This window comes from Macrobrachium nipponense, chromosome 4 (genome assembly GCF_015104395.2).
Source record: "Macrobrachium nipponense isolate FS-2020 chromosome 4, ASM1510439v2, whole genome shotgun sequence".
Classification (NCBI taxonomy): Eukaryota; Metazoa; Arthropoda; class Malacostraca; order Decapoda; family Palaemonidae; genus Macrobrachium; species Macrobrachium nipponense.
The window spans coordinates 48,568,237-48,592,576 of record NC_061100.1 but is presented as its reverse complement, the minus strand read 5'-3'; the positions used below and the strand labels follow the sequence as shown (position 1 = coordinate 48,592,576).

General features: G+C 42.7%; 1 protein-coding gene across 6 annotated transcripts in view; it reads right to left on the bottom strand.

Annotated features, from left to right (window-relative positions):
* LOC135210920 (uncharacterized) overlaps positions 1 to 24,340 on the bottom strand; it is a 304,637-nt gene that overhangs the window by 11,466 nt on the left and 268,831 nt on the right. For all 6 annotated transcript variants that reach the window (XM_064243882.1, XM_064243884.1, XM_064243881.1 and 3 more), the window contains one exon: positions 11,497 to 11,683. In XM_064243882.1, coding sequence (XP_064099952.1) covers positions 11,497 to 11,683 — 187 coding nt within the window. The remainder of the gene's footprint in view (positions 1 to 11,496; positions 11,684 to 24,340) is intronic.

Below are 24,340 nucleotides of genomic sequence, written 5' to 3'. Positions count from 1 at the left end.
CATAATTAATTAATCTCTTTCGTGCACTTATGATCCAAGAGTAAACATGCTGATTACTCTCTCTCTCTCTCTCTCTCTCTCTCTCTCTCTCTCTCTCTCTCTCTCTCTCTCTCTCTCTCTCAGACACAATCAGAACATGCACACTATCGATTCATATGGTTATCCTTGTAAAATGTGAATAAAATTGATTTTGTTATGAACCTTCGCCTACTGCAGCCATTTCAGTTTCTTTAAAGGGATCCCATCTCTCCTCCCTCCATCCCCCAACTGGCAAGGAGCCATTTCCACCAATTAGTTCATAAATCGTACGCAGAAAAAATTAAATTTTGACAATTTTACTTCATATAATGTACTGCTTCACTACTTTACACTCTTAGTTGAAATTTTTGAACATAATACAGGGGCCCTTGGTTAGCGGCAGGGGCTCCGTTCCTGGCCGTCGGCGCCAAGTGATTTTCAACGCTAAGCGATTTTAAAGCCTACGGCCGATACACACCTTCTTTCGAAACTCTAGACTAGTCAAAGGCGCCATAATCCCACAATGGCGCAATAAGTAAAATTATATTTATGCAGTATAGTACTATAGAATTTACTGTACAGTAGTACTTGTAACAGTACAATTATAGCATTATAAATACTGTAAAGTGAAAAAAGCCTAGCTTTAATCCTTTGGGTGTCTAGAGTATGTAAAGATATAATAAAAAATATAATAAGGTTTACACAGTGTACAGGTAGCTGTAGTGTTTAAGTTACGATAATTCGTCTTATGATAGTCCGATTTTATGAGAGACCAAATTTCAATAACCTAACTTTATCCCATCTTCTAGTTACATAAGTTCAATAACAGCAAAAGATAATGATCAAAGTATGGTTTTAACATTATACTCGTTGGTTGGGTGAATGTGTGACAGCCATGAACAACTGAACGAGAAACAACTTTCTTTTTTTTTTTTTTCTAAGTACAACCGAATTGGATAACATCCGTTTGGCTTGTATTTCAATCATCGTACTACAGTACACTATTACCGTAGTTATTATAAATGGCGTTATGTAGAATAGAACTAAGATATCTTAATGTATGTAATAACTTTATTCGCTATAGATCAAAGATCAATATAGATCAAAGATCAATCGGGAAATATACTGTTAAATTTAAACCTAGTTATAATTGAAGCTGAGAAAACTGTTCAAGCTGCTAATGACTATTACCGTACATCGGCCCAAAGGATAAAACTCCAGTGGTGGTCTTGGTCAACGTATGCTATCAAACACAACCGTAGATAAAATTGAAATAAAATCATTTTGATCAAAACTACTGTGCTTGAAAGAACACATTTTACTGTTGGTTTCACGCCGATATAAGATAAATAACGTAAAGTTCGTATTACGATGACATAAGGGAGAATTGCGAACGGAATAACGTAATTTTTTTATGCAATAAATATGCCGCCAACGTAATCTGTTAACAAAACAAAAAAAAGTAGTTCACATTCACGAGACATATTCAACTCATATTTCACCCTAAAAACATGTTGTATAAGGAAAAATAACCTTGTCTCATATAAGTCAAGTATATAGATATTTGTTTATGCTAACTAGAAGGAAGAGAATTCGCTCAGAATTGCGTTAAATATGGCGAAACAAACTCGTATTCGCCATCAGATTATTTCAAACCACAACATTGGCCGCTCCGCGGAATACTGGCTTAGATTTGCCGTAGTATTTTATAATACAGTAATATGAGAATACATACAATATTATTGAATACAGTGAAGTAATGTATGACTTTTCAAATGATTTATGGAAAAGATGCATAATTAATAAAATAACACCATGCATTTTTCAGAACAGTGGCGGACAAGAACGAACATGAAAAAACATCCCCTGACAACGTGGAGCGTAGTTACAAAGGCTGCCTTAATTTGTATCATATTTATGTACAAAAATAACAATACCCTATACGTAATATATTTTCATACACATTTTAAACATAAAAGCAAAACATTTAAAAATCGACACATCGACTGCTAAATTTGCACTCTTTTTAACTCTATATTTTCGGAAGAACGGCAGACGGCAGCTTACAAGAACGACCATGAAAAACATTGTATTTGATAACGTGAAGGGCAGTTTCAAAAGCTGCCTTTTTATCATATTTCTGCACAGAAATAAAAATACCCAATACGTAATACATTTTCCTACACATTTTAAACATAAAAGCATGAACATTTATAAAATCGACACATCGATCACTAATTTCAACTTTTTTTTTAACTCGATATTTTGGAAGAGCGGCAGGCGGCGCTCACAAGAAAGAACATGAAAAAACATCGTATTTGATAAAGTGTGAAGGGCAGTTTTGAAAGCGTATCATATTTCTGTGCAGAAATAAAAATACCTATACATAATACATTTTCATTCACATTTTAAACATAAAAGCATGAACATTTATAAATCGACACATCCATAGCTAAATTCGCACTTATGTAACTCGATATTTTCTGCATAGAACAGCGTCAAGAGGCATATATTTTACCCTAATACCTATGTAATAACTCTCCATAAAATTTGTTAATATAATTTGCATAACCTTTATGGTCTGAAGGGCATTTCTACAAATGTATGAACTCATTATACAACGCCGCTAGCGGCGCTGTTAACTGAAAATTGTGCCGTAAAAATGCCTTATTTTTTTAATGAATATTTTTGACGACAGCCATAAAACCGATTCACCGTTGAGCGATTTGCGCCGTTAACCGCGGGCCGCCTGTACAGGTAGTCCCCGGTTATCAGTGGGGGTTCCATTTCCAGGGGCAAAAACCGCCATTAACCGAAACTCAAAGATTTATGGGGCAATAATGGCGCTTATGGCACCGATAATGGTTATTGGCACCATAACCACATTTATGGCGCGCCATAAGAACCCTTATGGCACTGATAACTGGAACTCATCTCATTATGGTGCCATAAATTGCTGATTTTATGGCGCTAAACAAGCTCCATAAAACTGGATCATCGATAACAGAAAAAATGTGAGGTGGGACTTTTTGGGTTGGCTGGAACAAATTATCCTGATTCCCTTTATTTCTTATGAGGATATCATTTCATATTTCGAACAAATTGTACTTTGAACAGCCTTCTGGAATGGATAAAGTTCTAAGTCTGAGGTACTACTGTATTTCCTCTTCCCATTGAAACTTTTAGTATGCATTTTTGTCAACAGATGGTGGTGTGCATTGTTTACTTTATGAAATAAATTTCATTTTTTTCCAATTACCTTTCTAATACCCAAAGTAATTCTTAATCATACTGTATGATTTAAAAGTACAGTGAAAAATGATATTGTTAAACTACAATAAAGTTTTGAACATACTTACCTGGCAGATATATACTTAGCTATAGTCTCCGACGTTCCCGACAGAATTTCAAATCTCGCGGCACACGCGACAGGTAGGTCAGGTGGTCTACCTTACCCGCCGCTGGGTGGCGGATGTACGAACCACTCCCGTAAAGCTTGTCAGATTTTTCTCTTCCACCTGTCTCCTGAGGGGAGCTGGGTGGGCCATTAATCGTATATATCTGCCAGGTAAGTATGTACAAAACTTTATTGTAGTTTAACAATATCATTTTTGTACATGAACTTCCCTGACAGATATATACTTAGCTGATTGGCACCCTTGGTGGAGGGTAAGAGACAGCTCAATAATACAGGTAAGACGGGAAACAACTAATGTTGTAGGATATAAAAACCTTGGTTCTCACCTTTTCAGGATGAAGACTTCATAGATACTATCTCTGAGTCTGCATTGCCTGGAGAGCTACAGCTAGGACGTGACCTGATGCTGAAAGACTCTCGGATCTACCACTGGGATATGTGATCCCCTATTGTGGTAGAATCCAAGTCGGATGCTGTTAGAGGGACCTTGTCCGCTTACCTAACAGATCCTTACCACTACCTCTGCAAGGAGCCAAAACCCACCAGACCACCTAACCAAAATACAAAGGGTTAATATTACGACAAAAAGAGGTGCCTCCTGCAACCTCTTTCAGACAACCAAAAAACAACAATATAAAATATAGGGTAACATATAAAAAAAATTTACACAGGATAAGTTTCAGCTCCCTGCCCCAGCACCGAATCCGCCGATACGAAAGGACCCAAGGCGAAGCATTTATTTTCATAGGTGATTTTTACATCACGTAGGTAGTGGTTTGCGAAAACCGATTGGCATCTCCAAAAAGTCGCCTCCATCAAGTTCCGCACAGACATATTTTTTTTCTGAATGCAAGCGAAGTTGCGATGGCTCTCACCTCGTGAGCTTTCACTTTCAGTAGTCTAAACTGATCTTCCTTACAGGCAACATGTGCCTCTGTAATAAGGCTTCTCAGAAAAAAGGAAAGAGCATTCTTCGACATGGGCCGAGTGGGGTCCTTTACGGAGCACCAAAGTACAATCTTGATTAGCCTTCCTTAAGTGTTCCTTCCTCTTAAGGAAATACTTCATAATTCTCATAGGGCAAAGAGTTCTTCAGGCTCTTACCCACGAGAAAAGATAAACTACGAACTTCAAAGCTCCTGGGCCAAGGGCGTGATGGGTTTTCATTCTTTGCAAGGAAACTTGGAAGAAACGAACATACCATAGAATCTTCCTTAACCCTACATTGCCCTCAATAGCTTGGAGCTCACTCACTCTTTTAGCTGTAGCTAGGGCCAAAAGGAAGATAGCCTTCTTCGTCAAGTCCTTGAAAGAGGCTAAGCCAGGAGGTTCGAATCTAGACGATCCAAGGAATTGTAGGACTACGTCTAGATTCCAGTTCGGTACTACATGAGGACGCTTAATGGTTTCAAATGATCTAATAAGATCATGCAGGTCCTTATCATCGGATATATTTAAGCCTCTATGCCGAAATACCGCCGCCAACATACTGCGGTATCCCTTAATAGTTGACACAACCAGATGACATTCTTCTTTGAGGAAAATAAGGAAATCCGCAATTTGGGTCACAGAGGTACTGGAAGAGGAAAATGTTCTTCCTCTTGCACCAACGTCTGAAGACATCCCACTTTGACTGGTATACACAAGGTGGAAGGTCTCCTCGCTCTTGCGATTGCTTTAGCAGCTGCTGCTGAAAAGCCTTTCGCTCTGACCAAACTTTGGACAGTCTGAAACCAGTCAGACTGAGAGCGAGGAGATTTTTGTGGTACCTGTCGAAGTGGGGTTGTCTGAGTAGATCGCTCCTTAGCGGGACGATCTTGGAAGGTCCACCAACCATTCCAGTATCTGTGAACCATTCTTGGGCCGGCCAAAAGGGAGCGATTAAGGTCATTCTCGTTGAATCGGACTCTACGAACTTCTTGATAGTTAGCCCCAGGATCTTGAAGGGGGGGAAACGCGTAGACGTCGAGTCCGTTCCAGTCTAGAAGAAGAGCATCTATTGCTACTGCCTCTGGATCCGATATCGGAGAGCAGGTAAGGATCCAGCCTCTTGTTCTTTGACGTGGCAAAGAGGTCTATGTGTGGCCTGCCCCATAACTTCCACAGGCTCTGGCATACATCCAGATGAAGGGTCCACTCTGTGGGAAGGACCTGATCTTTCCTGCTGAGGAGATCTGCTCTTACATTCCTTTCTCCCTGCACGAACCTGGTGAGAAGCTTGATTCCTCTTTCTTCTGCCCACAGAAGAAGGTCTCTTGCTGTCTCGTACAGGGAGAAGGAATGCGTCCCGCCCCCTGTTTCCTGATGTATGCCAGAGCTGTAGTGTTGTCCGCGTTGACCTGCACTACCGATCTTCTGACTTTGGGCTCGAAAGCCTTCAGAGCCAACCACACAGCCATCAACTCCTTTCTGTTGATGTGCCAGGGGCTACCTGGTCCCCACCCAGGTACCTGACACTTGGCGTTGGTTCCCAGAGTTGCACCCCACCCCATGTCCGACGCGTCGGAGAACAACACCAGGTTGGGGTCTGTGATTGAAGAGACAGTCCCCTTCGCAAAGAGGTTGGGATCTGTCCACCATAAGAGATGTTTCTTGATGTCCTGGGATAACGACAGGGAGAACGTCAAATCCTGAGAACGACGACTCCAATTCCGATGAAGAAAGAATTGGAGCGGTCTCAGGTGCACAACCTTCCTAGGGAAACGAATTGCTCCAGAGAGGAGAGTGTCCCCAGCAGACTCATCCACTCCCTCACTGTGCATACTTCTTTCCCTAAGAAGGTTGTTACTCTCTCGAATCCTCGGGCTATCCTTTCCTGCGAGGGAAAAGCCCGAAAACTCAGAGAGTTCATCTGTATCCCGAGATACACACACTCTTGCTCGGGAATTAGTGATGACTTCTTGAAATTGACGAGAAGTCCCAAAGCCTTCGTCAATTCTAAAGTTACTTGTAAGTCCTTCAAACAACGATCTTCTGAATTGGCCCTTATTAGCCAATCGTCGAGGTACATGGATATCCTCACCCCTTTCAAATGAAGCCATTGAGCCACATTCCTCCAAAATCCCCGTGAACACTTGAGGGGCCGTCGAGAGGCCGAAACACAGAGCCCTGAAACTGAAAAATTTTCCCCCCCATCATGAATCTGAGAAACTTCCTGAGGAAGGATGGATCGGTACGTGGAAGTAAGCGTCCTGAAAATCCAAGGAAACCATCCAGTCCCCTGGGACGAAGCGCTGCCAGCACTGATGAAGGCGTTTCCATCCGTTGAACTTCTTCTTTATTTTTCTACTGAAGAAGTTCAGGGCGCTTACATCCAACACCGGTCTCCATCCCCTGAGGACTTCGGAACTAGGAAAAGGCGGTTGTAGAAGCCCGATGAATGATGGTCTGTCACTAGTTCGATAGCCCCCTTCTCCAGCATCTGATCTACTGCTAGATGGAGAGCTTGATTCATGATGGGGTCCCTCTGTACCTGGCCGTCAGTTCCCTTGGGATGGTCGTCAAGGGAGGTCTTTCGACGAAAGGGATGAGGTAACCTCTCCTCAAAATAGAAAGGGTCCAAGGATCCGCCCCTTTTTGGGCCCAGACTTCTGCAAACTCTAAGAGTCTGGCGCCCACCGTTGTTTGAAGGACTTGCAAGTTATTTGGTTTGGGGGCTTTAACAGACTTGGCGAAAGTCTTACCCCTTCTTGAAGGTCTACGACCTCTAAACGTAGAGGTTCTTGATGAAGATGCCCCTCGAAAGGGTTCTCGAACACTTGCCTTTTCCTTCTTAGCCTTGGTAGGGAAGGAAGGGCGAGGTTTTCTTGCCGACTGTGCCAAAAGGTCCTGGGGTGGCTTTGGCCGAAAGTGACCTCGAAATGTCCTGCACTCGATGTTTCGGGAACAACTGAGTAGACAGAGGAGCAAACAGCAAAGAAGACCTCTGAGCATGGGAGACCGACTTCGTTAAGAAGGAACAGTAACCGACCTCTTCTTCACGATGCCGGCCCCATAAAGGGAGGCGATTTCACTCGCTCCGTCTCTTACTGACTTGTCCATACAAGACAAAACACACATAAGATCATCTGGTGAAATTGACTCTGGCACTTCAATTTTCTTGGCTAGGACTCCCAACGACCAATCAAGGAAGTTAAATACTTCTAGCACTCTAAACATACCTTTGAGCAAATGATCCAATTCGTTCATTGCCCAAGTCGTCTTAGCAGAGTTAAGGGCAGTTCTCCTTGTCGAATCTACCAGTGCCGAAAATCCGAATCAGCCGAAGACGGTAGACCCAATCCTAAGGGCTCTCCTGTTTCGTACCAGAAACCAGCGCGTCCTGATAACTTCGAAGGAGGAAAAGCGAACATCGTATTCCCCGCTTCTTCTTTGGAAAGCCATCCAGGAACCAAAACTCCTCAGTGCCTTCTTCATAGAAAGATTGGCTTCATCCTCACACAAGAAGAACTCTTCGCTGTCTTCGCCGTTGGAAAAAAGTGAGTGAGGAGAAGAGGAGCCGTAGGCCGTAAGGGAATCCCCAAAAACTTGTAAAAGTAGCTCTGTAACTTCTTGTAAGAAGAGACAGCAGCAGAAGTGTTCGGTCATCATCCGAACCTTTTCGGAGGGTCTTGTCGAGGCGAGCGCGGAAGATCCTTTGGTGACGAACGGGATCCTAGCAGGAGTTGAGCGAGAGGTTGGAGAACGCCCTCTCTTAGAAGAGTTCACATCCACTGGAGAACGATGAGAAGATCTGGGAAGTATACGATGAGACTCCCTCTTCGAGGTATACGGAATCTCAGCCGAAGGAGAGGTAGGCTCCTACTCCGAGAATTCTCGGAAACATCCGCAGGGCGGGCTTACGAGGAGGCGAGCGCCTACTATACTCTATGCACCTATCCTGGGGCGAGCGGCTGCCAGGAGAAGAGCGCCTATCGAGAGCAGAGCGCTTGCGCGGCTCTCCATACCTGTCCAGCGCTTACGATCAACGGAAGTTCGGACTGGAATGGCGAAATGCGCCTACTAGGAGAAGGCTGCTTGCGAGACTCTTGACGTCTAACAAGGAGGGTAACATTCAGGAGAAGGGCGCTTCAAAACGAACGAGCGCCTACTTGGAGAAGGGCGCTTCCGGGATTCCTGGTGCCTACCAAGAGACAAACGGTCAGGAGAAGTGCGCCTAGAAGCGGGAGAGCGCCTACACGGAGAAGGGCGCTTGAAAAGACTCTTGTTGTCTGCCCTTAGGAGAATAATCAGGAGTATGACGCCTTAAAAGAGACGAGCGCCTACTAGGAGAGCTATGTGCAGTAGGCTCTTGGCGCCTACCTTGCGGGGAGCGGCTAACAGTAGGCCGTCTATCATGCACACGACTCCTACCAGACTCTAGATGCCTGTCAGAGAGAAGTCACGATCCGATACTCGAGGAGAGTGACATCTGGAAGAAGAACGCCTACTTGTATAAGGGCGCCTTCTATAATCTTGAGGCTGCTGAGGAGAAGTCTCACGCGAGGGAGTTGAAGAAATCGCGTGATGAGCAGGTGCAGTGCGCTTACCGGAAGCGGGAATCCAATCTGGAGAAAAAAACTTCTTTCCCTTTTCTCAATAGAGCGTCCTACCGATGTTTGGCGCCTTGAAATTGAAAGAGAGCCAGGCGAGCGAGGGCGCTCAGGGACGCCTCGACGTTGGAGGGCGTCGCTCCCGCGAGCGAGGGAGCTCACGCGAGCCCCCACCTTCATACGAAACCTCCCCATATGAAGGAGAACGATCCTCTGAAGAGCGGCGCCTAGATCTCTTGATCGGAAGAGAAACGTCCTTCTTCCTACGTGATCTAACTGCTAGAGAGTCTGCTAGCGCCGTGATCTGAGCTTTGAAGTCCCGCGAGTACTCTCGTAGGAGAATCTTCTAATTCTTCCTCGGAAGCAGCGGCCGAGCGCGGAGCGCGAGAAGAAGAACGATCACAGGATTTCTTGTGTTTCTTCGCCTCCACCGACGATTCTTCCGGGAAAACCTCCGGACTAGAAGCCAAAGGACTGCAGGGAGCCTTCCAAGCCCTCTTCAACGGGCGCGACGCATCCGGGGAGTTCCAACTCTCTTCGGAGAGGGAGACGACGAAGAGGAGAAGCATTGGCGTAGGAGCTCCTTCTTGTAGCGATCCGAGGCAGCCTGGGAGCGTACTTCAGGATCTGCCGAGGGGGACGCCTGACCGGTGGGGGCTCTCCCTAGCCCTCCTGCGGCTTTCGACTTTCCTACTCCACTGGAACTGGGAGTCTGGAAGAGGTCTAGGCCTAGAGGCACTAAGGAGCCGGTCAGACGCACCCTCCAACACTGGGGACACTGCACTGATCACTAACACTCTCCTTACCTTCCAACTGACGAATCTTCTGATCCACAGAACGATTCTTGGCTTTTCAGAGCTGCCGCCTCCGAAGGCGAATCTCCGGCTTCGGTGCGGGGAGCCGGGGCGCAACTTGGGAAGAAGGTTTTCTAATTCCACGTTAGTACTATTAGGATCCACATCCAACTCACTCATTCTAGATCTGCTAGAACTTCTAGAGGAAGCCTTACGCACTCTATCACGTTCCCAACTTCCTAACATAAGAAGAGAGAGCCTTATATTCTTCTTCATTCAATCCCTTACATTCACTACAAGGGTTAGCAAACGCACAATCATTCCCCTTCCCCCTGCATTTCATGCAAACGTGTGGGGGTCTACCGAAGCTTTCGGCAACCTCACCTTACATCCTTCATTCACGCAAACCCTAAACAACACCGAAGTTTTAACTAACCGATTCTAGATCAGACATCGTTAAAGAAAATCAAACTCAAAATCAAACCGGTCCACAATCAGCGTATGCCAAGCCAAACAAAGCGAATACGTCACCAAAAGAAGTCCAAATTAACTCCAGGCAAGCGAGAATCGAAAAACTATCGAGAGGAACCGACAACAGTTGTTATCGTTCCCGCGACAGAGAAAAATCTGACAAGCTTACGGGAGTGGTTCGTACATCCGCCACCCAGCGGCGGGTAGGTAGACCACCTGACCTACCTGTCGCGTGTGCCGCGAGATTTGAAATTCTGTCGGGAACGTCGGAGACTATAGCTAAGTATATATCTGTCAGGGAAGTTCATGTACAAAATAACATATTCTACAACTACCAAGTTGATTTGGGAATGCAAACGGGACATATTTCAAAGTTTAAAATCTTACTAAGCGTATAATATTTCAACAAAAAATTATGTACTACATATTACAACCAACTTACAAACAATTCAAGATACAAACGACTTTCCAGAACATAGCTTGTTTGCAAATTGGGTTGTGCCTGCGGTATAAATATTTTTCTCTCCGGGAGAGAATAATTCAGTTCTCTAACATATAGGCTCAGAGTTAAGCCAAATGGACAATTCAGCACTGTAATGATCCTATTTTTGCATTATGACTGTAAGAGAATACATAACTGATTATGAAAATATTATACTATACAAAAACTTAACATAAACCGTACTGCATATTATACGATGCTCCGCTTTTCACATATCAGGTTAATATTTAACATGTATTTCAATTATGACAAAAAAAGTCATTAGTAAACACACCATCCTTTTTAACAGAGTATATGCAAAACACATATAGGCCTACAAATTTTGAGTGGTAAAATTAAATTTCCTTTAAATGGAATGTTATTTAGCTTGGCTGCTAGGATATGGATTGTCTGCATAATAGTATCCATTAGTGAGTGACTTGTTAGTTTGTTTTAGATTAAGTCAATTTTGTGCAAGAATGGGCTCTTGATCTACAGCAACCTGTAACAAAGTGACTGAGAAACTGTCAGTCTGTGCCACCTGGCCAATAGTTGCCAGATACCACTTGCTGAATACGTACCACCATATACCTTTTGTTTAAAATATTAAGGGAAGCTATGAAATATTTCATATCTTAATTGTGTACCTCTAAAAAGAGGAAAAATCCATGCACTGCCTAATATAACTACATATAATAATTCTGTAACACCAGTAATAAAAAATAAATAATTAAATAATTAAATTTTTTAAAAAATCAGAACAAAATGTGAAACATAACTTACCGCCAGCATATTCTGTCCCCAATATTTTTCTAATATGCTGTGCTGCAAATAGATGACCTTTCTGTTCAGCCTCTGTCTTCAAAGTCACTAAGCAATATGGGCAATAGTCTAACACCTTGTCTCTTGGAAAGATACCATTCCTTTTGTTTTCAACTCTTCTGTTTGTAAACCAATTCCTTATCTGAGACTGAAATATAAAATGGATAATCATTTAAAAATTAAACCTGGTGCATAACAAATATTGTAATGTATCATTGGTTAACAGCATTTTGATTTTACAGCAATTGGCTAATGATGTCATTAAACAGATTTTCAGCTATGGTAAAGCAAATTTTGCAGTTTTTAAGTGCTTTATTGATGCTGGTAAGCAGTTTACTGGCATTGGTAAGCAGTCTATGGGCATCAATAGATTGTTTATCGACATCAGTGGTCTCTTATCAGTGTTGGTAGGCGGTTTAGTGGCACAAGCAAGCGATTTTCGGTCCAGTAAGCGGTTTATTGGCACTGGTCGGTGCTTATGGCATTGTAATTATTAGTGTGACATTCTGGTTATCAACGATTTTCAGTTATTGGCACTCGGCCGTGAATGCAACCTCTACCGTTAATCTGGGACTACATCTATTTAATTTGTATGTAAGTTTATAAATTGACACAAAGTATGTAAATCCTGCAGGGAAAGTTTTCATTACCAAGGATCCTAAAGTAACATATGTGTTCTTTTATAGGTTTATTATGAGTGGAAGGGATAAGTTAATATTTTTAATAATTTTTTTTTAAACAGCCAGTAATCTCTACTGCCTTCATTTTGTACTGATCAAAATCAAGATGCCCTTACTGGAAATATACAATCCTCCTGTGACACCCCAATTCAGTAATTCTGTGTGATTTGATAGTATATTCATTGTTTTTATACTTGTCTCCCAAGACAGAACTTACATGAAATTGGTACAACTGCCCCCTCATTTCATCATTCATTTCATTTTCTACTTATGCTATTCACTCTGTACACCCAAGCTTGTATATCAGTTATTTATATAATTAATTAAAGTTGTGCACTTTAGGAGATAGTGCCTAGGTTGAATCTAATAATGCATTGTACAGTATTTCTTACGCCCTGGTTTTCGTAGACTTTTTGTGACAAAATTTTGTCTCAGGTTTTGTACATATCCTCAAATTTCGTACACTTGGAAACGCTCCTTCTACGGACCACTGCATGACTAACCCCCATACTGAGGGACCAAACAAAGCATCCCATTTCTCTCATGACCCATTCTGCCTTTATTTCTTGCTGAGTGAGCATAAACCTTGCGCTTACCTGCATCACCCCATGTGTTTGTTGTATTTTGTGCTGTTATTTCAAGTGAAACTGATAAATACAAGCCATCATGGGACCAAAGAAAGTTCCAAGTGCCAGTCCTTTGGGAAAAAAGGCCAGAAACAAAAAAAGAATTTAAGAAAGAATTTGTAGTGAAATATGAAAGTGATGCACGTGTGGCTGATCTCACTAGGATGTACAGCAAAGAAAAATTAAATCAAGGCATCTGATGTTGCAAAAGGGGTAACTTCATTAATGAAACTGTGATCGCAACTAGTGGAAGATGCTGAGAAGCTGTTGTTAGTGAGGGATAGTGTGTCTGAAGCGATCATTTATGAAAAGTCTAGGTGTTGCATGCTGATCTCAGTATGTACTGTCAATAGTTGTCAAGAGTGTATGAGTCTCTCTCTCTCTCTCTCTCTCTCTCTCTCTCTCTCTCTCTCATTTTTGATGATGATGATGATAATAATAATAATAATGAGAGGATATAAAACACCAAGAGATGAAGGACACGATCAGGAAAGAATATATGCAGACTTAGGGCAATACTCAAGTTGTTGTAGTGTGAAAAATTGGGTTTGTGTGAATGACTGTTTGATTTTTTTTCTTTATATTATTTAGTTATTTGTTAAGAGGTTGATTAGGTTAGGCAATTTTGAAACTACAGTTTTCAGTATTTTTAATAGTTTTTTTTATGATTTTATATTGTTCTTGTGGGTGAATGATTGTTAGATTAATTTTTTTTTTTTTTTTTTGTTACAGTTTGGTACATGGGGATGAGTGAGTTGGTTGAGGCTCCCCTTCACCTGACAGGGACTGTTTAACCAGTTGTTTGAGGTCCCCTCTTGCTGAACACAACAGTGAAAAGCCTTCAAGTGTAAAGATTGTGGACAAAGATTTTATCAGAGTAGTAAGAGCTTTACCTCAGGATTGGAACGATATGAAAGTGAATTAAACACCTGGTGTGACCTCACGTGTTCGGCCTAACAAACTGAGAAGTCTTCCACAAGTGAATTATTTAACTGGGATTTCCGACAACCTTTTTGGAGAGCTCATAGGAGCTTAGTTAAAATCGATGGGACACTTCTGTAGTGGAACAGTAAGAAGATTAAGATTAAGTTATTACTGGTAGGTTAGATTCTAGGTGGTCGGGTAATAAAGTGGAGCCTTGGTTTTCGTACATAATCCGTTCCAGAACCTCCCATGAAAGCAGAAACAATAATTCCCAAAAGGAATAATGTAAATATACTTAATGCGTTTGAGAAAAATGACTAATGAAATGAATAAATGAACATTTAACATCACTCTTACCTTTATGGAAAACACCTGTTAGGATATGGAATTTGGAGAGGAGAGGAGAGGGAGGAGGAGAGGTTATTGTTTGGAAGGGGAATCTCCCTCCAGAAGGACTTCAGGTATCAAGGACCTGCCTGGGATTACTTCTCCTCATTTTTTACTTGCACTATTTGAGGTTAATTCCCCCTCTTTGTATTTTACTGGCACAAGGACCAGCTGTTGCACAACAAAACTGTCCAGAGATATCTGTTTCTGGCATTTCTTTAAAGGTTGCCTAAAGTTGAACATGTTTGCCTAAAGTTAAACACGGCATTGTCATTAAACATGTTGGAGACATGGATTACAACTTCTTTGTTTGGATGATAATTCTCCACAATTTTTTACATCATTCCACTTTGCAAACATGTCCTTAATCCCTGAAGTAGGCACATTATGTATGCCCATTTGTTTTCTGAATTTTTCAAACCAGCCCCTGCTGGCCTTAATTTCACTAACACCAGCACTTGTTGTAGGTATTTTCTCACTTATATCAACATGCAACTTCCTCCAACACTTTGATACGAGTTCTTTCTTAAATTCTACAGTGTTTCTCACCTTTCTTATACAAGGGTTAGCAATAGGAACTTTCTTTGGCCCCATGATGGCTTATTTAGTAGTTGCACTCGAATAAAATAGCACAAAAACAATGAACACAAAAGCATAATGGGTCACTAAAGACGATGGGATGCTTTGTTTGGGCACTCGATATGGGGCCCAGTCACGTGCTGGACCCCTGATGGAACATTTCTGAGTGTACATAAACTGAGGAAACGTACGACAGCCGAGACAAAATTTCGTAGAAAAAAAAGTCTACTCAAACCAAAATGTACAAAAAGAGAGGTGTACGAAAACAGAGGTTTGACTGTATTAGGTAATACAGTAGTACCTCGAGATACGAAATTAATCCGTTCCGCGGCGCCTTACGTATCATGAGTTTTTCGTATCTTGGACCACATTTTACATGTAAAATAGCTAATTCGTTCCAAGCCCTCCAAAAACACCCCAGAAAATTTCATAATAAAGCTAAATTGACCTATAAACAATGAAATACTACAACAATTTGGACCATTCAATACCTAAATTAAGAATAAAAATGCAAAACCTGTAAATAAAGTGTATACAGTGGTACCTCGAGATACGAAATTAATCCGTTCCGAGACGGCCTTCGTATCAAGAGTTTTTCGTATCTTGGAACACATTTAACATGTAAAATGGCTAATCTGTTCCAAGCCCTCCAAAAACATCCCAGTAAATTATATTTCCAGGCCTAAAACACATGTTCTTGGGTTACGATGGAAGAAATAAAGACTCCAAAAAGGCAAAATACTGTACATACTTGAGTATTATTCAACTGCATATAATGTTCAACCCCATTTTTACTGCATATAATAGGACTTTGGCATATGTCCCTTAGCAATAAGCCTAGCCTATGTTAGCGGTTGCTACTGCAGCCTAGTCTATGATTCTGACATCTAAACCTAAGAGCTAAAAGCTTAGAATATGCCAATAAAATGTATAAATAATCAGTATGTACTAATTTCAAATAATTATTAATTAATCATTAACTATAATACACAAACAAACAAAAAACAAACCTTTCAATCGATTGTTTACATTCAGATCTTACCCGTCTTACGAGTATGGAATGAGCGCCAAGCAATCATTTTTCCTAGCACACAGTAAGCCATAAATTGTCATTAGTATCTCTCTTCAACTAATGAAACCACCAAACAGTATAATAACCATTCATTTCTATTCTTTATTCTATCTTTACCTAAAGGAGATACCGAGTTATGACAGCTATAATGAAACATACGTAATATGTATACGTAACGTAATAATAAAACAGAAGAAGAATTATAAAAAATGCGTATTTGTTGGCAGTCTGATTTATTTTATATTTTATGATATCTAATTCACATTTTTTTATTAAATGTATTGCATATACTCATTTCAAATAATTATTAAGTAACCATTAACTATAACAAACAAACAAAAAAAGTTTCCAAACGTCTGTTTACATCCAGCACTTATGAGTATCGAACGATCGCCAAGCAATCACTTTTACCACAGTAAGCCATAAATTTTCATTCTCTCTCTTCAACTACTGAAACTACCAAACAGTATAATAACCATTCATTTCTATTCTTTATTCTATCTTTACCTAATGTTTTTTTTATTAAATTTATTGCATGAATACTAAGTTTTTCAATTTACAGCAACCTTTTACCAATAGAATACTTAAAGCACAAGGGGTAGATGCTGACCAATAGGAGAGCAGGACCTTATGGGGTGACTAGCATCAGGAACCAATGGGAGAGCAGGAGGATGGTGGCGAGTTTACTCAGTTGGCAGCGCGGGAGTTTTAAAATTGTTCTCGGTGGTCCGGGCAAATCTCGGGACTTTATAGCAACCAACCTTTCGATGATTTTCTTGAAAAACTTTTTCGTATGTAGAGCAGTAAAATTTTTCGTATTGGCTTTCGTAACTTGGATTTTTCGTAAGTTGAGCCTTTCGTATCTCGAGGTACTACTGTATTAGTGTACAAGAAATATTATTACTGTAACGTAAATGTGGAAGCTTACCTTTCGAGTGAGGCTATCTCCGAAAGTGGCGGCAAGAGGAGGAGGACAAACGGCAGATACGTACACTTAACTTTACGAAACATAAAAAAATGTCAGAAAAACAAACCAAACTTTACAAAACACATTAACAATACTGTAACACTTAACTTTACAAAAAACTTAAAATAAAATAAAATTTATTTGGTCTTTTTTTGATATTTACATTTCTTTTTACTTTTTTATGCCTTAAGTAATTTCAATTTCTTCATCACCGAATGGATGCCAGTCCGTTTACGGAATTTTTTGAACCACCCATGAGAAGCTTGAACTTTGGGGTTGCCGTTGATGTCCCCTCTCCGCCGTCGTCTTCGGCTGGGCAATCAAATCGCCGAAAATAGCGCTGGCCTTCTGGCAGATTGCCGTCTCGGTTATCGTATCGCCATCGATTTCTTTGTCCTCGATCCATACAAGAAGCAGCCTTTCCATTTCATTATGCACATGGCTCCTCTTGTTGGACAAAATAGTCACGCCCTTGGAAGGTGTAGCTGCTTTGATGGCTTCCTTATGCTTAAGGATGGTGCCTATCGTCGACAGATTTCAGCCGTATTCCTTAGCGATCACACTCAACCGCAATCCAGCTTTATACTTTTTTATTATCTCCATCTGTCTCCATAGAAAGCATTCTCTTCTTTCTGTGAACTTCAGCAACTTTCTTGGGACCCATGACAATATGTACTGTACGTAATTAAGTTACGTATGTAGTACGTATACTAATTAGGTTCTCACAACACGATAAAGTAGCACAACGAAATCACTAACGAATTTACGTTACTAAACGAAATCGTTGGACCGAACGAATGCCGCATGCGTACGATAAAGATTCTGGTACGAGGTGGCCGGGGTAGGGACGCCACCACGTGCGTACGATAAAGATTCTGGTACGAGGTGGCCGGGGTAGGGACGCCACCACGTACGTACGTATAAGATGCATGATGGGAGGGATGCTGTCCAATAGGAGAGAAGGATCTCATGGCTTGGCTAGCATCAGGAACCAATGGGAGAGCAGGAGGATGGTGGCGAGTCTACTAGAACTAAGATGGCGGCGCGCTGCGCGAGTTTCAAAATTGTTATCGGGCGAATCTCGGACTTTCAGAAACCTTTTGCATCTTGAAAACTTTTCATATGTAGAGCAGTAAAATTTTTCGTGTCAGCTTTCGTATCTCGAGTTTTTTGTAAGTTGAGCCTTTTGTATCTCAAGGTACCACTGCATTAACCCTTAAACGCCGAAGGGGTAAAAAAAAAAAATGTCTCCCGTGTGCCGGAGACGTTTCAGCGTGAGCGGAAAAAATATTTTTTTCAAAAAATCATAGCGCGCTTAGTTTTGAAGATTAAGAGTTCATTTTTGGCTCCTTTTTTTGTCATTGCCTGAAGTTTAGTATGCAACCATCAGAAATGAAAAAAATTATCATTATCATATATAAATAATGCGATATATGATAGCGCAAAAACGAAATTTCATATATAATTGTATTCAAATCGCGCTGTGCGCAAAACGGTTAAAGGTAACAAGTTACTTTTTTTTTCATTGTAATGTACACTAAATTGCAATAATTTTGGTATATAACAAATTGTAAAACGATAAAAGCAACACAGAGAAAATATTATCACAAAATAATGCATGAATTCGTAACACGAGGACGTAAACACATATTTTCATACAATCAACTTACCTGTCAGATATATACATAGCTAAGACTCTGTCGTCCCCGACAGAAATTCAAATTTCGCGCCACTCGCTACAGGTAGGTCAGGTGATCTACCGGCCTGCCCTGGGCGGCAGGACTAGGAACCATCCCCGTTTTCTATCATATTTTCTCTGTCGCCGGTGGTATCAACATTGTTGCTATTACCTCCTGACTTAGATTCTTATTTCATCCTTTGATCATCGTTTCTCGGCTTTTTGGTGACGTATCTGGATCGTGTTTTTGGCATTCGCTACTGTGGACTGTTTTTGGAATTGCTTTTTGGATTTTTCTCAGTATGTCTGATTCAAATGTGAGTGTGAGAATGTGTGTGAATGTAGGCTGCAGGGTGAGGATACCAAAAGCTTCGGTTGATCCTCACACTGTATGCCGTAAATGTAGGGGGTTTCAGTGTTCTGCTAATAATACTTGTAATGAATGCGAGGGATTAAATGCAGAAGAGTGGAAGACTTTAACTTCTTATTTGAAGAAGTTAGAGAGGGATAGGGTTAGACGTCTGAAAGGTGTGAGTTCAAGGCCTATTGAGCCTTTTACTGATAATTCTAATCCTACTGATTTAGATTCTCCCTATGTTTCTCATTCACAAAGGGTACTTTCGGAATCGGCCTCGGAAATCGCCGATCTGAAAGCTACGATTCGAGACATGAAGTCCAAAATGGCGGACTTACAAGGTAAGGCTAGTGAAAGTGAGCATTACAGTGAAGTGAGTTCTCCCAGTGTTGTGGAGGGGGCGTTTGATCGTCCCTGCGACGCTCCCAGGCCTAGACCTCTTCCAAGCTCCCATGCCCAGAGGAGAAGGAAAGTCGAAAGCCTTAAGGAGGTCGTGGGGAATCCCCAACGGTCAGACGTCCCTTCAGCTAGCTCTGTTTCGTGGCAGGCTGCTCAAGGGGCGCTCCTAGACAAAAAAGCGTCCTTCGTGAGTGTTTCTCATCCTCTCCCTCTCCCTCACCTAAACGAGGGTGGAAGGAGTCGAATTTATCGAGACCTCTGAAGCGTCATATGAAAGAACCCGAAATTGATTCGAGCCCAGAGCGTTTCTCAGATGACGCTCCCTCTTCTATTAAGAAGGCGAAGGTGGCGTCAGCGTCACCCGACGAGTACGCAGAAGTACCCTTTCCTACTTCTCCCCCGAGTGATGACGAAAGGCGTCATGCAGTTGACGTGGGAGAAGCTTCAAGGAGAATTATTATGGCAGTTCAAGAGCAACTGACCTCTCTAGTGGGAGTTTTAGCGCTCGTAGGAAGGACGTTGCGCTTCCAATCAAGAAGTCTCGTCCTCTCTCCCCTGCTAAACGAGAAGCGTCATGCAGACGTGAAGCTTCCAAACATCTTACAGAAGCTTCGGGTTCGAGAGCGAGAGCGGTTGCTTACGAAAGTTTCGTAACGCCAGAGAGACGTGAGACGTCTTTTAGACATGAAGCGTCTTTGAAAGCTGTTGGTAGACGTGAAGCTCCGACCAATATTTTGGCGCCAAATAGGACGCCTTTTGAGAGCGGAGCGTCTTCCAGGCGCGAGGCGTCATCCGGACGTCAGCAGCCAAGTAAGCAGGAGACGTCAGCCAGGACGCTTGGCGGACGAGAAGCGTCATCCAAGCGGGAAGCGTCTTCTTTTTATCGAGAGAAGCCTGAGCTTTTGGCGCCTTCCAAGGCTATTAAAGCGGGGAAGAGGAAAGAATATCATTCCTTAGCCCCTCTCCTATTAGGAGTTTGTCTCCATCCATGAGGAGAACGTACAAAAGGGGAGCGGAGACTCATTTAGATCCCGAGTTGGAAGGAAACTCGGATGATGAATATCAAGGAAGAGAAGGACTGTCGAACTATAAAGTTTTGACTGCCTTGCTTCTTGAGGAGTATGGAGACGAAATTGACTCCTGCCGCTCCTCCTTCTCCGCGCTCTCTGTTTTCGAGTGCTAAGACGAAGAAGTCTTCGTCTTTTCTCAAAATGAAGCCCACCATTTCTATGAAGAGGGCTCTACAATCCTTAGACTCGTGGATGAAGTCTAAGAAAGACTTAGTAAGAACGGTCTTCTGCATGCCTCCAGCGAGACTAGCTGGTAAAAGAGGCATTTGGTATCAGACGGGAGAGAATATGGGTATTGCTCTCCCGTCTACGTCAGAAGCAGACTTTTCGACCTTAGTTGACGCTTCACGTCAACAAGGTCTCAATCAAACTTCCGGTCAAGACGGATTACGTGGGGCATTTCTGAACTGGACCATCTCCTCAAGGGACTCTTTCATGTATTGGAAGTTTTCAACTTCTTAGATTGGTCCCTTGGGGTGATGTCCAAGAATGCCCATGATTCGGAAGGAATCGAACCGGAAGCCCTTTTGTGCATATTGTCTTGTATAGACAAAGCGGTACAGGATGGCTCTTTTGAAATCTCCTCTTTGTTTGGAGCAGGTCTTCTAAAGAAGAGGACGGTATATGGTGCCTTTTTAACCAAGGCAGTCTCCCACGCTCAGAGGGCAGCGCTGCTGTATTCGCCGTTGTCTGACTTTTTGTTCCCTTCTCAGTTGGTGAAGGACATTGCTCATTCATTAACTGAGAAGGCGACTCAGGATCTTCTGACGCAGTCAGCAAGGAAGAAGAAGCTTGCTTCTACATCTGACAAGAAAGGACCGATTACATCGGTTCAGCCCTTTCGAGGTGGTCCGACCTCCAGACCTCCCGCAAGAAGGAAGGCTCCGGAGAAGAGAAGTAGGTCTGCCTTTCGTCCCTTTAAAAAGGGAAAATGAAGCTTCTCTCCTCCAAACACCAGTAGGTGCCAGGCTCCTGGGATTTGTGGAGGCCTGGACACTTATAAACGCAGACGCGTCATCGTTGGCTATAATAAGGAAGGGATATCGTATCCCTTTCCTGAACACTCCTCCACTAACGTCAATACCAAGGGAACTAACAGCCAAGTACAAGGATCCTGTGCTGAGGGATACTCTTCGATCGATGGTGGAACAAATGTGGGACAAGAGAGCGATAGAACTAGTACTAGATCAAAACTCCCCGGGGTTTTACAATCGCCTATTTCTGGTTGCGAAAGCCTCGGGAGGCTGGAGACCAGTACTGGACGTCAGCTCTCTGAACAAATTTGTTCGGAAGGAGAAGTTCTCCATGGAGACTTCTGCTTCAGTCCTGGCGTCATTACGACAAGGAGATTGGATGGTGTCTCTAGATCTCCAGGACGCCTACTTTCACGTCCCGATCCAACCTTCATCGAAGAAGTACCTCCGTTTCATGACGGGGGGAAGGATCTTTCAGTTCAGAGCCTTATGTTTCGGCCTGTCCACAGCTCCTCAGGTCTTCACAAGCCTGATGAAGAATGTGGCGAGGTTTCTTCACCTCAAAGGAGTAAATATCTCTCTGTATCTGGACGACTGGCTCATCAGGGCCAGATCAGAGAGACACTGTTTGGAGGACCTGAAGTTAACTTTAGATCTGATCAAAGCGTTGGGATTGCTCGTGAACCTCGAGAAGTCGCAGCTGACCCCCAGACAGGACTTAGTCTATCTGGGGATTCGGATGGATTCTCGGGGTTTTCGAGTATTTCCTTCGCAAGAGAGAATCGCAAAAGGTTTGCGGATAGTCTCTCTCTTCTTAAGGAAGGAACATATGTCGGCGAGGGAATGGTTGAGCCTTCTAGGGACCCTTTCCTCGCTCGAACAGTTCTTCCCACTAGGAAGACTTCATTTACGTCCGCTTCAATTCTTCCTCAAGAAGTCTTGGAGTTGGAAAACTGGACAACTTTCGGACGTCTTTCCCATTCCAGTGGAGATAAGATCGCACCTGGAATGGTGGTTGGCCCCCTCTGGAAGAGAACAAAGGGATCTCTCTAAGGACACAGAACCCAGACCTAGTGTTGTACTCCGACGCGTCGGAGAAAGGTTGGGGAGCAACATTAGGCTCGAAGGAGGTGTCAGGCACCTGGGAACCAGCGCAGGTGACTTGGCACATAAACTGCAAAGAGCTCTTCGCCGTGCATCTGGCTTTGAAGAGTCTAGAACCTCTGGTGTCGAACAAAGTAGTGCAAGTAAACGTGGACAACACCACCGCACTTGCCTACATTCGAAAACAGGGAGGGACTCACTCCTCGTTCCTTTACGAACTGACGAGAGACCTTTTGCTTTGGACGTCTCACAGGAACATCTCCCTTCTGACAAGGTTCGTGCAGGGAGTAAAGAATGTGAGGGCGGACAGACTCAGCAGGAGGAACCAGGTCCTTCATACAGAGTGGACCCTACACGAGGAAGTGTGGTCAAGATCTCTGGTCGCTGTGGGGGACACCTCATGTGGATCTCTTCGCCACATTCATTTCCAAAAGGCTGGCAGTCTTTTGCTCGGTCGCGGAAGATCCAAGAGCTCTTATGGTAGACGCCTTCCTGCTAGATTGGTCTCGAGTAGACGTATATGCTTTCCTCCTTTCAAAATCCTGGGATTAGTAATGAAAAAGTTTGTGGCGTCAAAGGAGACGAGGATGACATTGATAGCCCCCTTTGGCCGGCCCAAGATTGGTTCTCGGAGGTGGTAGAGTGGATCGTAGTCTTTCCAAGATCCCTACCAAGAAGGACGGATCTTCTCAGACAACCGCACTTCAAGAGGTACCATCAAAACCTCCCCGCTCTCGCTCTGACTGCCTTTCGACTATCGAAAGACTCGTCAGAGCGAGAGGGTTTTCTCGCGAAGTGGCAAGCGCGATCGCGAGAGCACGCAGAACCTCCACTACGAAAGTATATCAATCGAAGTGGGAGGTTTTAGAAGGTGGTGTAGATCTAAGAAGTTGTCCTCCTCCACTACCTCTATAGCGGAAATTGCTGATTTCCTTCTATTCCTGAGAGAGCAATCTCATCTAGCTGTATCCACAATAAAGGGATACAGAAGTATGCTCTCGGCTGTCTTCAGGAATAGAGGATTAGATCTAGCAGATAATAAAGATCTCCACGATCTCATAAGGTCATTTGAGACTTCAAAGTCGAAGGAACCGGTCCCTCCGAACTGGAACCTAGACGTGGTCCTCAAGTTTTCTTTCATCTGAAAGATTCGAACCTCCTCATCTGGCTTCGTTTCGAGACATCACCAGAAAATGCCTATTCCTATTATCTTTAGCTACGGCAAAGAGAGTTAGTGAATTACATGCTCTGCAAGATAAAGTAGGTTTCAAGGGAGACTCAGCTATTTGCTCGTTTAAGACACTGTTTTTAGCTAAGAATGAGAATCCCTCGAATCCCTGGCCTAAGTCATTTGAAGTCAAAGGGCATATCGAGTCTCGTAGGAAGAGAAGCAGAAAGATCTCTATGCCCTGTAAGAGCTCTAAAGTTTTACATTCAGAGAAAGCATCAGATGGGAGGCTCTAGACAAGGTCTTTGGTGCGCGGTAAAAGACCCCACAAGACTGATGTCCAAGAATGTGCTGGCATTCTTTGTGAGGAACATCATTACAGACGCGCATAAGGTCTGTTCTGACGAACAGTTACGACTGTTGAGAGTTAAAGCTCATGAAGTGAGAGCAGTAGCGACGTCTCTCTCGTTTCATAAGAATATGTCGCTCTTAAAAAACATTCATAGATACGACATTTTGGAGATGCAAACTCAGTTATTTGCATCTCATTACTTGAAAGACGTTCGTGTGACATATGAAAAGTGTTTTTCTCTAGGTCCTTTCGTATCGGCGATACGATTTCTGGGTACGGGAGCCGACACCAATCCTTAAAAGTATATACTTTTCTTCTTTTTGGATATGGTCTGGAGTCTCTTCGAACAATGGAGGACTTGGTTTAGCACGGGCGGCCGTCTATGTTGTTCAGTAAGAGAATCTTGGCATATCTAATTAGATGAGTATAATTTTTTTTTAGAAATTATGTATGTGTGCGTAGTGGTTTTG